General features: G+C 37.5%; 1 protein-coding gene across 1 annotated transcript in view; it reads right to left on the bottom strand.

Annotated features, from left to right (window-relative positions):
• Window positions 1-13,336, bottom strand: part of DSCAM (DS cell adhesion molecule) — a 933,525-nt gene that overhangs the window by 167,233 nt on the left and 752,956 nt on the right. The window contains exon 16 of the mRNA XM_078146483.1: window positions 1,483-1,553. Coding sequence (XP_078002609.1) covers window positions 1,483-1,553 — 71 coding nt within the window. The remainder of the gene's footprint in view (window positions 1-1,482; window positions 1,554-13,336) is intronic.

The following is a 13,336-nucleotide window of genomic DNA, read 5'->3' as shown; positions in this document are numbered from 1 at the left end:
CTTAAGAACCCTTGTTTTAGAAAGATGAGAAAGTAGAACTATAGATCAGTAGTTGCTGATGTCTTCTTCATTGCTCTCCTATACTTAGCTAAGCTGATCTTCAGAGGGCAGATATATTCTGAGAGGATGCAGTTAAAACTTGGGGTCAGGAAGACTAACTAGAATTCAAATCTGGTCTCCCATATTTACCAGCTACAGGGTGACTCTGGACAAAATACTTAACCTCTGCCTGCCTCAGTTTCCTCATCTATAAAATGGGGATAATAATAGCACCTACTTCCAAGTTTTGTGAGGATAAAATGAGATAATATTTGTAAAGCATTTTGGAAACCTTAAAGCTCTACATGAATGTTATTATTATTATATTCTGTTATCTTTCAAGGTTGCTAGAATCTCCTAGAGATTACTCATTGACTGGAATACCATAGAAGAATTGTAAGTATTCATAGCCTTTGAAGTAGGTTTTGTGTGAGTCCTACTACCTGTAGCATATACTCTCAGTAAATATGAAAATATGAATTTTGGCAAAAAAGTGTATAGTTACAAGAAAGTTGGTAAGTGGCATTTTCATTTCTATTTACAAGGACTTCACAGGTATTAACCTGCAACTTCACTGAATAACAACAAACTTTCCCTGACCATGCATTATTTTATAAAGTCTTTGTTTTTCTTTCTTGTTTTCTTTTGGGGAATGGGGGGAAGTTAGAGGGAGAAAAATCTTGATGACTTTTAAAAAATTTAAAATACAAGTGAAAACACAAAAAATAAACAAAACTAAAAACCCTCCCTGATCACCTATCTGCTTTATTTTCCTCATTAGAATGAAAGCTCCTTGAGGGCAGAGGTTTAGCACTGTGGCTGGCACATAATGAAATGCTCCAAAGTAAAGTGGAACATAATAAAATATAATAAATGCCTTTTTTATTCACTCCTTTCATTTATCCCCCCACTCTATGTCATTTTCAAGTGTTTATCTCAAGGTTCTTTACTTACTCACTTTTAATCTTGTTTTTTCTTGGAAATTAAATGTGTAGAGTTTTCTCTCTTCTTCATTTCTCTTTCCCTCCTCATGAATTCATAATGTTAACTTCTCTATGTATGTAAAGATGTACCCCAATATCAGGCCCTACAATAACTGTCATCTTGTGCAAATCGTAATCACTCTGGGTCTCAGATTCCTTATTTATAGAATGAGGAGATTCTACAGGATGATCTTTAAGATCTCTTCTAGTTCTAGTTTTTCATTATAAGAACAAAAATAGATACTAATTACCACTTTACTTTTCACCAGTAACAGCACTTGACACAACATTGATTAATGTTTATAAATAAAGTCTTTACTTGCTTTTGGAATAGGCTTGCCAAACTTAAAACACAGTTCTATTAACATTCAAAATGTCTAACCATTATAATGTATGGCATAAATAAAAATTCTAGTGATGAATAAATATAATGAGTATAACTGGCTTCTGATTCGTTTACCTTCCAGGTGACCCTGATGCTTTGAGATGATATGGGCTCAAGCTGAACTTCCTGGGGTGGACCATCAGGAGCTGTATAGAAATCAAAAATCCAAATGCAGGTTAGAAATCAGTTTCAAAAACACACGGCATAAAATACCAGTAGACATGTTTGGCATGAAAAAGAAAACAAGCTAGTTAGTTGCATGCAAAGAATAATATATTTCCTTTTTATTAAAAAAAACAAATGAGAAGAGCTTATCATTCATATTCATAAATATAAAGGCTCAGCAATTTTAGGAGCAAAACAAGATTGTTGAGTCCTCTTTTAGGGAGCTCCAGTTAGTGACAAATACTGAATACACTCACTTTTGCCCTTGCAAATGTGCTGTTCTGAGCCTTATGAAGAAGAAAATATTAAAATTTTTTTTCAAAAGACCTGTCCCTAAATTGTCTTTAATCTCTCTAGCTTGAAGACGCTTTCCAATTAATTCTCTCTTGTTAGTTAGGGACTAAATATGAGAGAAGAAGAAATTTTAAAATAAAAAAAAATCATGAGTAGAAGCAAAATATGGAAGCATAATATAATTTTATGTGATTTTATAAATTAATCTACAAGAGACCTGCAAGCAAAATTTTTGATCTTCTGTCTCAGCTACCCCTCAGTTAACTGGAAGGACATGTCTTACTGGATTCTCCAGTCAGAAGAGTTCAATCCTAGCAATGCTAGGTTGATGGGGGCAACTAGATATCAGTTAGGTTTCCAACTTGGGCATTCTTGCAAGGTGGGAGAGGGTTGAGCAGCTTGTCAGGGGGATTCAGAGAATATTTGGTAAATAATTATATTAGCCTGTCAAAATATTACAAATACAATGTTACATTTAGCTATTAAGTGTCTTAGGGTTTTTTTTGGGGGGGTTATGTGGAGATTCTTGTATTTGGTACTTTGCTTTCTGTACTCAGAAGTTCTGAACAGCTTTTGTTTAGTATTATTTGTTGTATCACGTTATTTAGATTCTTTGAATCTGTCATGCTCTCCTGGGAGGTCTATGATTCCTAAGTTCTCGCTATATATCTTGTCTTTGAGATCAATATATTTTGCTTATAATAGGTATCATGTATACTTTTAAAAGTTATTCCTTTTTTTCTTCTTCCAGATTGTTCTTCATTTCAGTGTATTGGTGTTTCCAATCAGTTGCTCTCTCATTTACTTCTTTGGAGGAACTTGTCACTATGTTTTGCCACATGTGTTTCTATTCATCTATTTTTTTTGCTGTTTTGGTTATAGCTTCTGCCATATTTTTGGACATATGTGGCCAAGGCAATGCATAACTACTGAACTGCAGGACCTCAATGTTTTCTCTGAAGGGTCTTCACAATATTTGGTGCAGTGCATGGTAATGATGGACAAATTGTCCTGCTGCTCAGCTTGACAGGTTCCTTGTAGGATAGGGTATTTTGAAGGGATGGTGATTCAATTTGGTTCATGCAGGTCACTCTGCAGTTGTATTGGCTCCTCATTAGGCTCAGATGCTCCTGGAATGGACCAGGAAGTTTGCTCTGCTATTGAGCAGTGGCTAATGGGTAGAGCTGAACAGCCTATTCTGTTACCAGACAGTTGCTGCCAAGCTGGACTGGACAGGTTGTTTGGCCCTAGTCTTTTCCAGGATGGATCAATCCACTGAACTCTTTGGGATCTCTTTTTGGTGGACAGCTCTGGTCTTTTCTTCCTTCAGCCACTAGCCTGGCTGGTTGGTACCATATTTTCTTCAGCTGGAGTATTATAGTTCTGTATTACCTATAGTATCACAGAGATGATTCAGCTAAAGCTGTGATTCAGTGTAGGACTGTTTTGTTTGTTTGTTTTTGGTTTTTTACTTTCCTTGTATCCCAAATGCTCCCACTGCTTAGTACAGGTACATAATACTTGCTCAATAAATTATTATTGACTTGATTTGATTCATTTGATTGTTGCAACAATCCTGTGAGGTAAGTGCTATTATTATCCCTAGTTTACAGAGGAGGATATTGAGGCTGAGAGGTTAAAAGATTCATATAAAGATGAGGGAAAAGGGTTGAACAAGCAGAAAGAAGCATGAAAACAGTTTGCTTAACCGTATTACCTGCCCCTAACGAAGCAGCTTCATGAGGAAGAAATTCCTTAAGGAAAATTAGTTTCAACAATTTAATTCAATTTGACTAACATTTGAAAGTGCCTTCTGTGTGCTAGATTTGGTGCAAGGTTCAGGAAGTACAAAAACAAACATTTAAAAACTAAAAGACTCCCTGACCTGCATCCTTGAGGAGATGCAAAATAGTTAAGGAAATAAAAGATACTTTAAGGAGGGAGAAAACACCAACAACTAGAGGAATCCAGAGTGGCTTCACAGAAGAGGCACTTGAGCTGAAATCTGAAACAAGAAAAGGATTGTAAAAGATGGAGGTAAAGAGAAGTTCATTATAGGCATTGGGCAGGAGCAGTGAGTGCAAGGGCATTGAGGTGAGAAATGAAAATCCAGGTTTGGAGAACAGCAAGCAAACCAGTTTGGCTGGAGTAGAGAAGAGTGATATAAAATATTGGAAATGCAGCCTGCAGAAAGGCTGTTAAGTGTTACAGATGCTAATTTGAGTAGGTTGTATTTTATCCTAGCGGAAATCAACAGGCAATTGGCATGTACTTCATGTAGAAGGAATTTACTCATCCAGAACAATTAGATCATAGGTCCAGGCAATGTTCCCATTTCATATTCTGATCCCCATTTCTTTTGAATTCTCAGTTTTAATAGAAAGCAATTCTGTACAGTAGAGTTTGGATTTCAATTTTTTTAGCTTTTCATTTGGGCAATATGATTTTCTTCTCTTTATTGTTAGGTTAGTTAAAAGTTGATTTATACTTTTCAGTAAAATCTTTTCAGGAGAGTAGCTTGTAGCTTTGTTTTTAATTTTATAGTCTTTTATTTTCCATTATCTCTATTTCTCCCCTGATTTTCAGAAATTACTATTTTACATTTATTTTGGGTTTATTGATTGATTTTCTATATATTTTTTTAAAAAAGGTATACTCAAATTCATTAATGCTCACTTTTTCCATTTTATTGGTGCATGTTTTCAGATATATGCATATATATATATATATATATATATACATATATATATATATATATATATTCTCTGAAGGACTGTATTGAATGCATTTGTGAAATTTTGGTATGTTATCTTGTTTTTGTGGTTCACATAAGTAGTCCCTTGTTTCTATAGTTTATTCTTTGACTCATTCACTATTAATTATTAAGGTTACATTTTGCTTGTGTTCCCTGTATTGCTATTTTTACTGCATTATATAAAATGTTTCACATTTCTGCTTTTTTATTTTTATTTGTAATTTCTCTGTAAAAACACTTTGATTGTAAAGGAACATTGATGCTCAGACATATGTGTGTGTGTACACATATACATATATATTTCAGAAGGTATAATAAGTCTTTCAGATATAACTTCTCCAAAAGTTTTCTCAGTTGCACATTTTTTGTTTTCTGTTACATTTAGTTCTCTCTAAAAGAAAAACTTTAAAGTTTCTTATATTTTTGTTACTAGATTTTTATGTGATTTAGTTAGCTTTTCTTATATAACTTCAGATGCTATGCCATTTGGTGCAAATACCTTTTAAATAGCTTAAATAGCTTTCTTTGTCTCTTATCTTTTAAGCATGATATAGTTTCCTGGTTTATTAATTATTATTTTTACTTTGTATAATAATATAGTTTTAACTCCTACTACAGTGGAATCAGTACATAGTAAATTTTATTATAGTCTCTTATTTTCATTATGCATATGTCTGTTTTTTGGATGTTTTTATTCTATAGATTATGATTCTATATAGTTTATATGAAACAGGTGAATATATTTTATTCTGTTTATGTATATGTACATATATAATAAATATGTAACAATATATAATTTGGTTTTGCTTTCTTATTCATTCTGACATTTCTGGTTTTTTAAAAAATTAATCAATTTGACATTAAAGTTATCATTGTTATTTCCATTAATTTCTTTCACATTGATTTTTATCCCATTAATCTTTTAAGTTAGTACTTTGTCCCTCTGGTTGCTTACACCACTTTAAAAAAAAATTTTAATTAGCCAAAATCTGCATTTTCATGTTGCAACCCCTTTCCTCCACTGCACTGAGAACAGAAGAAAAACAAAACCCATTACAGACATGCATAGTCAATCCAAACACATTTCTACATTGGATGTGTATAAAAAAAAAAGGTTGTTATTCATTCTGAGTCCTTCATTTCTCCATTGGGAGATGAGTAACATGTCTCATTATTTGTACCCTGGAATCATGGTTGGCCATTACACTAATAAGAGTTTAGCACAATAATATTCCATCATATTTATATATTATAACTTTTTCTTTCATCTATTCCCAAATTTCTGGGTACCCCCTCAGATTCCTGTTCTTTGATGTCTCAAAAAGAACTATGAACATTTTTGTATATCCTTATAGTTTGTTTTGCTTAGGACTAATCTCTCCCTTAATGTACCTTTTCTTTAATTTCTACTCCCTCCTTTTCCCCTTTCCCTCCTGTGTCCTGGTTGAGTGAAATGCATTTCTGTACCAAACTCTGTGCATGAGCTTGTGTGTGGTCCTTCATTTCACAAGTTCAGATGACAGTGAGGTACAAGAATTAGCTATTCCCTTCCTCCTTGTTTGTATAGAAATCTACTTGCAGACTCTTATTGTGAGATAATTTTTCCTAATTTCATTTTCCCTTCACTCCTCCTCTTCCTCTCTCTATTTTTTTTCTTAGGATCATCAAAATATAATAGAACCACTCCAAGGCCTTGTCTAATTAGACTTCCTCCCTAATTGGACCTCTGATGATTAGGGTTCACAGGAGACACATATATCATCTTCCTGAATTTGAATGTAAACAGTTTAGTTTTATTTAGTTCTTTATTATTGTTCATTCATGTTGACTTTTTATGTTTCTCATCATTCCTTATCATTTTTGGACTTTGAAATTTCTCTTCAGTTCTGATCTTTTCATCAGGAATGCTTGAAGGCCCTCTATTTCATTAAAATCTATTTTTCCCCTTGTAGCATTATACTCACCTTTGCTAGGTAAGTTATTCTTGGATATAAGGACAAATGTTTTGCCTTTTGGAATATGGTATTACAAAGCTTCCACTCTTTTATAGTGGGGGCTGAGAAATCCTGCTGTGGCTCCTCAGTACTTGAATTATTTCTTCCTGGCTTCTTGTAGTATTTTTTCTTTGAACTGGAAACTCTAGCTTTTGGCTATGATTTTCTTGGGAGTTTTCTTTTGGGTTTTTTTTAAGGAGGTGACAAGGAGATTCTTTCTATTTCCACTTTGCCCTCTTCTTCTAAGAGATATAGAGAATTTTTAAAAAAGATTCCTTGAAATAGGAATCTGTTTTTGGTTATGGTATTTGGATAGTCCAATGATTCTTAATTTTTTCTCCTCAATGTGTGTTCCAAATTTTTGCTATAAGATATCTTGAATTTTTTTTCTATATTTTATAAGTCTCTTGACTTTGTTTTAATATTTTTCTTGCCTCACAGGGTCATTGGCTTCTAGCCAGACCTTCCACTGACCAAGACCCTTCCATCTCCTGCTTTGAGAGTGTTCCCTGAAGGAAGGTGATAAAGGACTGGCCCTAGCATCTTCTATCTGCCCCAAAGCAATTTCAACCTGTGCCAGATGTCTATCATTCCCTGCTGAGACACCTGATGACTAGGCCAACTTCTATCTCTTCCAATACAAGGGAACTTCCACCTCCTGTTGCCAGCCCAATCTCCCAAACATGACGTGGACAACCTCTGGGCCAAAGAGGAGCTATCTTCCCTTTGAGCTGAGGTCTTCTGTTTCCTGCTGCAACTTCCGTTGAGAGAAGAAGAGGAGGAAAGTCAATGGGGAATGGGATTTCCTTCTCTAGCAAGTTTGACTTCTATCTCCTATTGCACCTTTTCCTACCTACAGAAGGAAGAGAAGTAGTGAAATGAGTTCTACTGTCAGACCATGTGCCTTATATTTATACTGCACTTGTCTTCAAGCAGATCTCTAGTCTCTTTTGAAAAGAGTTGTGCCTTCAACTTAATGATGAACATACTCACAACTAGTCATAACCTATATATAACCTATATATCCCAATCATTCTGAACCCTAGTAGGTTAAACTTCAAACTCTATTCCCTCATACTTCAATAATTGACTCCTTCCCACTCCCCTCAAACTTACCATGTCAAAACTCCTACCAAACATTACTCAAACTTTTGACTGTGCTTTCTGGGATGCCTATTCCATGAACAAGAAACTTCCCTTTATTCTAAATCTTTACCTCTCAATCTCCTTCCCTTTGCTAGTACTGAAACCCAGGATCCTCACTGATGACACAGCCTCCCTGGCCAACTTTCCTGTATTGACTGAACCTTCATTCATTTTCCTTGGCTCCAGATTCAGGCAGTGGACTTGAAATACTCTTTGCTCCCCATTGATGCTTCTAGACTCTCTTCCTTACATCTACCACTCAGTAATCTGCCCTCCTTTGAGGTTCATGCTGTTTACATCTACCACCCAATTAAAATCCTTGTAGCTGTCCTTTACAGACCTCCAGGCCACTCCTATTTCTTCCTAAATGGGTTTGGTGCATGGCTCACAATTTTTCTCTCTTCCCCAACTTTTGCCCTCATACTAGGGGACTTCACCATACATACTAACTTGCCCTCAAACAGCCTAACCATTCAGCTTCTTGACTCTCTCACTTCCTATGACCTCATTTCCCATACCCCAGACTGAGTCAGGTACATGCAAAGATGATCAAACCTTGATCTTTCCATTACCACCTCCATGTTCAAGAATTCTGAAATCCCTATATTTGATCATAATATGTATGTATGTATGTATATATATATAGCTCTCCCTCTACCTTCCCTTACCAAACCTTAATCATCACCTACAGAGTGACCTCTGATTTGTTAATCTTTCAAATCTCATCTAGGTCATCTCCCCTATACTAAATATTCTCTTCTCCTTTCTCTATTTTGAACCCTTCATGAACAAATTCAATCCTACACTATCTTTTTGTCTTGAATCCAGCTCTCTTATCATATTGCTTATTGTGTCCTATTAAGCTTCAGACTTGAATGATTCTCACCATCCACCACCTTCACTTCTATACATGTGCTGCTGAACAAAAATGGAGAAAATATGCAACTATTCTGGTTAGGTCCATTACAAGTTTATGTTATGTAACCTCAGCTGGACCCTCATTGCTGCTAAGCAATCCTATTTATCATTATCATCCTTATCAACTCAGCATCCCACTCTCCAAGCAGCTCTTCTAAACCTTTTCATCCCTCTTCCACCCTCTTAGCTGAGAACCTCATCTCATATTTTACAGAAAAAATTGAGGCCATTGCCCTTGAGCTCCTTCTCCTGTCTTCCCCATATCATTTCACTTATATGCCTTCTGCCACTATCTCCTCCTTCGCACCTGTCTCACATGATGAAGCAGCCTTAATCCTTAGAAGGCTAACCCTTCTAAGGAATCCATTCCATCTTGTCTTGTCTAATAGGTTGCCTCCTCTGTCATCCTTATTATGTCACTTATTTTCAATCTCTCCCTGTTAACTGACATGTTCCCTACTGTCTATGAACATGCCTATGTCTCCTCCATTGTGAAAACAAACAAAACATGCTCACTTGAGTCTTCCATCCTTGTTAACTATCACTCTATATTTCTTCTATCTTTGTGGTTTAACTCCTTGAAAAAGCTATCTACAATATGTACCTTTACTTTCTCTCCTCTCACTCTCTACTTAAGAACTTATAATCTGGCTTTTGACCTATTCATTGCACTGAAACTCTCTCTCCAAAGTTACCAATGACCTTTTAGTTGACAAATCCAGTGGCCTTTTCTCAATTCTTATTTCTCTCTGCAGCCTTTCACATTGTTGATGACCCTCTCCCATTCAAAATTCTCTTTTCTCTAGGCTTTTAGGACACCACTACTTCTACTTCTCCTTCTACCTACCTAACCACTCCTCCTCAGACTCTTTTGTAGGTTTTCTATCCAGATCAAGCCTTCTTACCATAGGAATCTCCCAGAGTTCTGCCATGGGCTTTCTTCTCTTCTTCCTTTATACCATTTCACTTGATGATCTTTTCAGCTCCCATGGATTTAATTACCATCTGTATGTTGATGATTCTTGTATCTGCCTATCCTACCCCAAACTTTCTGCTGACCTCTAATCTCACATCTCTATCTGCCTTTCAGATATCTTGAACTGGATGCCTACTAGACGTCTTAAACTCAACATGTCTAAAGTGGAGCTCATCATCTTTCTCCATAAACCCTGGACCCCTCCTACCTTCCCTATTACTATAGAGGGCAACAAAATCAGTGTCATTGCCTTCCTGACTGCTCCATGAATAAGACACACCATCTCTCAGTTCCAGGTATTTTCTTTGACTGTCCCTTCTATATCTGGAATTCTCCCTCTTCTCAATTTTACCTCCTGACTTCCCAGGATTTTTGAAAGTCCCACCTAAAATCACATCTTTTACAAGAAGTCTTTCCTAACCCCTCTTAATTCTAGTGCTTCCCCTCTCTTAATTATTTCCTTTGTATATGGTATATAGTTTGTTTGTACATATTTGTTTGCTTATTGTCTCTCCCTTTCAGTTATGAACTACTGAGTGCAGGAACTATCTTTTGCCTCTTTTTGTATCCCTAGTGCTTAGTATAAAAACCTGGCACAAAGTAGTAACTTAATAAGTATTTACTGATTGACTGGCTGATTGGTCCATACTAATTTTCAGGGAGTTTGTTGCTCAGATAAGGTTTTGAACCTCTTATGACAAACTTAATTCTCTTTCCATTTTTTTCTTCCATAGCTGTAATTTGTTTTCCAATTTTTTCCCTCAAGCTCTCTCATTTCATTTATTTATTTAAAAAACCCTTTTTTTGCTTATACTTTTTTATCTTAATTAATTTATTTTTAGTTTTCAACATTCATTTTCACAAGATTTTGAATTCCATCTTTTCTCCCATTCTCCCTACTCCCTTGCCCCAATCTTCTGAATACCACCTCCCCCAATCTTCCATCCCGTCCATCACCCCCCCCTTCTCTTCTGTCCTTCCCCTTCTATTTTCCTGTAGGGCAGGATAGATTTCTATACCCCACTGTCTGTATATCTTATTTCCAAGTTGCATGTAAAAACAATTTTAACATTCACTTTTAAAACTTTGAGTTCCAAATTCTCTCCCTTCTTCCTTCCCCACCCATCCTCACTGAGAAGGCAAGCAGTTCGATATAGGTTGTACATGTATAGTCATGCAAAACATCTCTCCTACCCCAAGCTGTTTGGATTAAAGAGGAGGTGTTTACTCCTTTCCTGGCCTGTGCTCTGGTCTATGAGTGACCACAAGTACTCTTTTCTGCCTTGGAACTGTGAGGAGGATTCCCTTCTCATCATTGCCACAAGCTCCACGAGGCCAGCGCTCCTACTCGCCCCAGGACTGTGACCCAGATCCAAGCATGGGCAAAGCAAGAGAATCCTGCCTTAGCACCAGCAAAGAGATCCCTGCAATCCTCCTCTGATCAGCCCCTTGATCCCTCCACTGTCTGTGGGCCAAAAGCTCCGGAAGCAGCCACTGCTACTGTGGCCACCACCCCGAGGCTGCACTAAGGACAAGGTTGGGTCTCACCCGGGTCCAATAGACCTTTCCCACTGACCTTTAAAGTTTTCTTTGGAGTTTGTGGGTTGGGATGTCTGGAAACCACCACAGCTGCCTGTGATTTGGTCTCCTGAGGCCTGCAAAGGCATGGCCCACACTGAACTGCGTTCCTCTCCCAGCTCAGTGCAACAGAGTTTTCCTGTCGACCTACCAGGTTGTCTTGGGCTAGAAATTTGTTTCACTCTGTATTTTTGTGGGTTCTGCTGCTCTAGAATTTGTTTAGAGCCATTTTTACAGGTATTTGGAGGGGTTTGGGGGAGAGCTCAAGCAAGTCCCTGCTTTTACTCTGACATCTTGGCTCCACCTGCTACTTATACTACTTTTGATTTGTTTATTTTCACAGGTTGTATTCCCCACTTTTATCCCTTCAAATACCAGTTTCCTAACCCATAAAATGAGGAGAAAGGGATTTTTTCCCAACTTTCCTTTCAGGTTAAACATTTCATTAGTATGAGTTTATTTTCTTAAAACCTTGAAGATCTGGGGGGCAGAGCCAAGATGGTGGAGTGAAAGCAGTGACTTGCTTGAGCTCTCCCCCAAACCCCTCCAAATACTCATAAAAAATGGCTCTAAACAAATTCTGAAGCAGCAGAACCCACAAAAAGACAGAGTGAAACAAATTTCCAGCCCAAGGCAACCTGGATAATTGATCAGAAAGGTGTATCATGCGGGGCTGGGAGCGCAGCGCAACTTTGCGAGGGTGCGCAAGGTGCAGCAAACCTGGAGCAGGCCTCAGAGGACTGAATTTCGAGCAGCTGTGGAGGTTTCCAGACTCCTCAATCCACCAATGCCAAAGACAACTTAGAAGGTCAGTGGGAAAAGTCTGTTTCTGTCAGTGCTGAGACAGGAAGGTGGGGTTTCAGCTCCATTCCCCAAGAGCGTGGCCCTGGGGGGGGCAGCTGCTTCCCTAGCTTCTGGCCCACAGACTGAGGGGGAATCCAGTGGCTGATCAGAGAGGGACTGCAGGGATCTCTTTGCCAGTGCTGAGGCAGGAATCTCTTGCTTTGCCCATTTTTGGATCTGGGTTGCAGTTCTGGACAGTGGTGCTGGGGTGAGGAGGAGCACTAGCTGGTGGAGCTTCAAGTGGCTTTGGAGAGGAACCCTTCCTCACAGTTACAGGATAGAAAGAAATACCTGTGGTCACAGGCCAGGAAAGGAGTAAACACCTCACCCCTTATCATACCACCTTGGAAGAACTGAAAATTTACAGGTCCCTACAAGTATCTCTGAAAACAGCTATACAAACCCCTGAAGCTTGGGACAGTACATTCTCCACATTGGAAGCAGACTCTTACCTTAACAAAGAGTTTAAAACTCAAGTAATTGGCTGGGATCATGAGCAAGCAGCACAAAAAGAGTCAGACCATAGAATCTTACTTTGGTGAAAAAGAAGATCAAAATATACAACCAGAAGAAGACAACAAAGTCAAAGCTCCTACATCCAAAGCCTCCAAGAAAAATATGAATCAGTCCCAGGCCTTGGAAGAGCTCAAAAGGGATTTTGAGAAGCAAGTAAGGAAGTAGAGGAAAAACTGGAAAGAGAAATGAGAGTGATGCAAGAAAATCATGAAAAACAAGTCAACAGCTTGCTAAAGGAGACCCAAAAAAATACTGAAGAAAATAACACCTTAAAAAAAGCCTAACCCAAATGGCAAAAGAGGTCCAAAAAGCCAATGAGGAGAAAATGCCCTAAAAAGAAAATTGGCCAAATGGAAAAGGAAGTCCAAAAGCTTACTGAAGAAAATACTTCCTTAAAAATTAGAATAGAGCAATTGGAAGCTAGTGACTTTATGAGAAATCAACACAGTAAAACAAATCCAAAAGAATGAAAAATTAGAAAACAATGTGAAATATCTCATTGGAAAAACAACTGACCTGGAAAATAGATCCAGGAGAGAGAATTTAAAAATTATTGGACTATCTGAAAGCCATGATCAAAAAAAGAGCCTAGACATCATCTTTCAAGAAATTATCAAGGAAAACTGCCCTGATATATTAGAACCAGAGGGCAAAATAGAAATTGAAAGAATCCACAGATCTCCTCCTGAAAGAGATCCCCAAAGGAAAACTCCTAGGAATATTGTAGCCAAATTCCAGAGTTCC

The sequence above is a fragment of the Phascolarctos cinereus genome, unplaced genomic scaffold (genome assembly GCF_003287225.1).
Source record: "Phascolarctos cinereus isolate Bilbo 61053 unplaced genomic scaffold, phaCin_HiC Scaffold_726;HRSCAF=1367, whole genome shotgun sequence".
Lineage (NCBI taxonomy): Eukaryota > Metazoa > Chordata > Mammalia > Diprotodontia > Phascolarctidae > Phascolarctos > Phascolarctos cinereus.
Note: the sequence above shows the minus strand (reverse complement) of the source record. Positions and strands in the feature narration are given on the sequence as shown.